General features: G+C 42.8%; 1 protein-coding gene across 1 annotated transcript; it reads left to right on the top strand.

The window, feature by feature from the left end:
- The first annotated feature begins 3,329 nt into the window (after positions 1-3,329).
- GJA3 (gap junction protein alpha 3) lies at positions 3,330-4,865 on the top strand. Its single transcript, XM_010209597.2, has one exon. It carries the CDS (start codon positions 3,330-3,332, stop codon positions 4,863-4,865), a length of 1,536 nt encoding a protein of 511 aa, XP_010207899.2.
- Positions 4,866-5,186: the final 321 nt, after the last annotated feature.

Genomic DNA, 5,186 nt, shown 5'->3' with positions numbered 1-5,186 from the left:
ACAGCTGAAGTTTACATAATACTACAAAAGCAAGCTTGGAGTTGTTCTCAGATAAAACATTGAGTTGTGGCTGTTTGAATTTAGATTTAGGTATATTGTTGAGCTTACCAACTCAAATGTTCTCTGAGCTCTGAGCCCTCTGGTTTTGTTTGATGTCATTTAATCATTATTTGTATGAAGGCTTCACTTTAAAGTTGTTGGTTTTGAGTGAGTTATGTTGACTTCAAGAATTACTGGAGAATGGATTGACATTGAAAAAAGATAATGGACCTGGATTTCTGAGAACCCTCCAACCAGTGGAGATACTTATCTTTTGCATTGCCCTTGGAAATGATGTCGTTCCCCTGTTTATGTACTGTGGGTGATACACGTGCAGTGAAGGCAGTGATTGCTGCAATTCAGACTAAGATGACGGACAGTTAAGCTGCTGTGAATTATCTACTCGATGCTTAAACACTTTGTGTACAGGGTGAATTTGTGCAGTCTTCTATGCAGGAATAAATCATTTAATTAGTGTCTAGTGTTAGAGTAGGTTTTTAAAGTGTATCCTAGCGAAGTGCATTGTGTCACATTTTTTATGTCCTCAATTATCTCAGCCTGGGCAGTGTTGACCTGTAGTAAAAAAAACCAAACAAAACATCTTCAGTAGTATTACTGAATGGGAAAGGACTGAGAATAAATTAGGTGGTATTGTTTTTCATCTTTCCTTTTTACAAAGCGTTATTTTTCTTTTTCCATTAATCACTAGATAATTCTTCAGGAAAGCACCAAAAACCCCACTTTCAGCCTAGTCTGTTGACCTCAATAAGAGACACCTTACAATGTGCCTATAGGGAAAAAAAAGGACTGCTACCTTTGTTTACCTTACGGTGCAGGGATTGTAATTTTTCATGAGGGTAGATCAACTTCATTTTTTGGAAAAGCAGAAGGTGGTATCTGTCTTTCTAAAGAGTGGTGTGTGGCCTCAGTGCCATTGCACATGGGAGTAGTGGCAGCTATGTTGAAAATTGACCATAATTAATGAATTAAAGAAGATTTAATGTGCTAACTTTTGGTGATTAATAAACTTTCTGTTACAAATATTAGTAAGAAAAGAACAAACTGTAGCTCGGACCAATTATTTTTTGAGCTGCCTATGCTGCTTGATCTGGACAGCAAACAAAGAATGAGGCAGAGAGAACTGAACTGAGAGGCACAGAATCATAGAATCATAGAATGGTAGGATAATGCAAAGAGAAATTAAACACTGGATTTAGGGTTACGCTGAACTTCTTTAATCCATCAAATATCACATTATTCATTTTGCTCATTGCACATTTTGCTACTCAAAATGAGAACATTCCCAAAGAAGTTTAGTTCTGTCCAAAGATGGAACTAAGCTAAGTATATCTACAAATGGTTTTAAGTAAATAAGATACAAAATTAATTAGTTATTCCCTGAAAAATTAATAATTCTCAAGATTACAATTATTTCACTGTCAAAAACATTGTAAACCTCATGAAACTGAGATTGAAGATTAAATTTTTTAATTATATAAACGTATTAACTACACTGGAAAAAGAATTCTATTCTATTAAAGGAATTGGGGGTTTGTATAATGACAAATATCCCTTTTTTTAGGCGGAGTTTTTGTTGAATTAAGTTTGTGGGTATAAAAAGTGAATTAGTATTTCAGGACTGACAAACATGCAGAATACTACTGAGTGTGGTGTTGGTTTTTGTGTGAAAGCAATACCTGTAACTCTGCAGTTACAGGTTTTTCCTTGCCTCATAGTAAAATTAAACTATAAAAAAAGTAACTTTAATTTCTTTAAGTGCTTAAACTGAAAGCCTGAAAGAATTTCAGTACAGACTTTAGAAATGCTTCCTGTGGAAAAACAGGGGCGTCATTGTTGGAAATCACAGTAAATATAATACTAAGAATAGTACATTTTTTTCTCAGTGGTGGATTTCTACCTGTCATGATGAACATCTTTTCTTCTTGGGAATTGTAAGCCACATAGGTATATGGACAAGAAGTATAAATATAAAAATGAGTCATTCCCTTATATTTATAAAATATTGTGGAATTTTTAAGCAAGGATAATCGGGGTTTTTTCTGATAGTGGTTTTTTTGCATGTGAATGGTTGCAGCTGAATTACAAGTATTTCTGAAGATATTGAAGTTAGCTGAAAATAATTTTTTGTGTTTTGTTTTCAGTTGTGTTCCCTAGAAGGAAATGTATTTACATATATTCCAATGCTTTTACATATATTCCAATTAGAAACAGACCAAGGATAACAGAAGCTATACAAGCAGACAATAGCTAGCTTTTCAGTCGAAGGCAGCACGTGAGGAATCTGATTTTGAACTAATCTGTACTTTAAGCCTTTCCAAGTCAAAAGTTGTGTCCTTACCTAGAACTTGACATGGGAAGCCCGTCATACATGAAGTGATAGAACCTACTGAGAATATGTATCGATTGTTTGGCACAGAAGTAAGGTCATAGGATGTAATTTTGTTTTTCCAAGAAAATCCCTGGACACGGTTGCTGAAGGGCCCTCGAAGTTTGCATTTTGGTTTTGTTTTTTTTTAAATATAATGTTTCAGTACGTGTGGTTCAGTTAACACCAACTGGCAGGATAGCAGGGGATATGGCATGGAAACCTTTCCATTGTTCCCCTCAGAATTTCTCATTCTTCCCAATATTACAAGTTATTCAAATAATTCTCTCTTTTTAGAAATAAAAAACTCAAACACGACCAGGCTTTGAGAACATGCTTGTTGGTGGTGCACACAGTATGAAAATAACAAAGATGCAAGACATTACTAGCCTCCTGCATGCTGGACTAAATAAGTCCTGATAACAATAAAATTATGAGAGTTGGGCAAACTTTATGTCACACTCTTGATACAAGTGCTGTCACATTAATAGTAGGAATATTCTGGTTAATTTAACTGATTTCCATCCGTTCTTTTCTAAAAATAGGCAAGAACAGTTAGAGGCATCTCAGGTGGAGGAAACAGAGAAATCATGTTTTAAAAACACATAGATCTTGCAAAAATTCTAATAGTGAATCTTTCTTGCATGTTACATATAGTCACACCTGTATTTGCTAGGTGCAAGCACTCAACTTCCCACTTCAGTGCTCACCGGACCTTATGGCTGCATGGGCACAGCATTACATTCTTACATAAGTGCGCAAGGTTCTGCAAAAGGAAGTGCAGTTAAGAAATGTCATTTGTCGAGGATCACTCTGTTCTGCTCCGGCATTGTGTAATTACAAGATTTTTTAACATTGCTCTAATTGCTCTGATGTTCTTATTGTAGGTTAGAAATCTGAAACAATGGGTGACTGGAGCTTTCTGGGGAGACTGTTAGAGAATGCGCAGGAGCACTCCACGGTTATTGGCAAGGTTTGGCTGACAGTACTGTTTATCTTCAGGATACTGGTGCTGGGGGCTGCTGCTGAGGAGGTCTGGGGTGATGAGCAGTCGGACTTTACGTGCAACACTCAGCAACCTGGTTGCGAAAATGTTTGCTATGACAAAGCCTTCCCTATTTCCCACATCCGCTTCTGGGTGCTGCAGATCATTTTTGTCTCCACTCCAACCCTCATCTATCTGGGCCACGTGCTGCACATTGTACGAATGGAGGAGAAGAGGAAAGAGAAAGAAGAGCTGAAAAAGAAAGGAAGCATCAAAGACGGCAGCTACCCAGGAGCAGCAGTGTCTGGCAGTGGTGGTGGAGGGGGCAGCAATAACATCAAGGATCCTCTTGGGAAAAGGGGGAAGGAGAAGCTCCCGATCCGTGATGAACGTGGTAGAATCCGCATGGGGGGTGCCCTGCTCCGTACTTATGTCTTCAACATCATTTTCAAGACACTGTTTGAAGTTGGCTTCATTGTGGGCCAGTACTTCCTATATGGCTTTGAGCTAAAGCCAGTCTACCAGTGCAGCCGTTCACCTTGCCCACACACTGTGGACTGCTTCATCTCAAGGCCCACTGAGAAGACCATCTTCATCATCTTCATGTTGGTGGTAGCCTCTGTCTCTCTGCTACTGAACATGCTTGAAATGTATCACTTGGGCTGGAAGAAGCTTAAGCAGGGCATGACAAGCCGGTACAGCCTTGAGATGCCTGTTGCCACAATGACACCAGTCATGGTAACAGGGGAGTCCAAACCTGTTGCCCTGCCACCGCCAGCACCACCTGTGGTGGTAACAACTGCCGTGGCCCCCCCTGTTCTGCCCGACACCCGCGCTGTCACACCGCTGCTGGCCCCAGTGACCATGGCACAGTACTATGCTGCAGCCGCTCCAAGACCACGGCCCCCCTCCAACACAGCCTCCATGGCCAGCTACCCTGTTGCTCCACCAGTTCCTGAGGAGAGGCACCGTGCTGTGACTCCCACACCCATCTCCACTCCTGTCACCATCCCGACCCCCATCCCCACGCCCACACCAGCTGTCGTCAGCTACTTCAACAGCAGCAGCCATGCTCTGGTGGCTGAGCAGAACTGGGTCAACATGGCAGCGGAGCAGCAGGGGAAGATGCTCTCCAGCTCCGCAGGTTCCTCTACCCCAAGCAGTGTCCGGCCTCCTCTTCCCCAGCAGGAAGAGCCACTGGAGCAGCTACTCCCACCCCCAGCTGGGCTGTCTGTCACTGCAGCCAACAGTGGCGGTAGCAGCAGCAGCCTCAGCGGGGCAAGCGGCAGCAAGTGGGATGTGGAGGGTGAGGAGCTGTCAGGGGAACGGCCCATCTCAGCTGCCTGCACCACTGTGGAGATGCATGAGCCACCGCTGCTCCTTGACACACGGCGCTTGAGCAGGGCCAGTAAGTCGAGCAGCTGTAGAGCCAGGTCAGATGACCTGGCTGTGTAGTGCAGTCACCTCTGCTTAGAGAAGCAGATGATGGAAGGCAAAGTGGGCAAGGGAACTGCCCAGGGAGCCAGGCCTGGTGTGGATGGGAAGGCCTGGGCTTCAAACTTTGATGCTTGCTGTTTTTGCACTCTGTGAGTTGTAGTGGGGGAAAATAGCAACATTTTCTAATAGGTCAGGGGTGGCCAAAGCACAGCCCATGAGCCCGAGGACCAGTCCCACTTTCCGTGTCCATGGCCTATCTCCCAAGGACGGCCGAAGGAGAGGCCTGCATAGATCCCAGGTGGGGATGGTAACTGGCCATGTGCCTCAAGACTGACTTTC

Source organism: Colius striatus, chromosome 1 (genome assembly GCF_028858725.1).
Source record: "Colius striatus isolate bColStr4 chromosome 1, bColStr4.1.hap1, whole genome shotgun sequence".
Taxonomy (NCBI): domain Eukaryota; kingdom Metazoa; phylum Chordata; class Aves; order Coliiformes; family Coliidae; genus Colius; species Colius striatus.
Note: the sequence above shows the minus strand (reverse complement) of the source record. Positions and strands in the feature narration are given on the sequence as shown.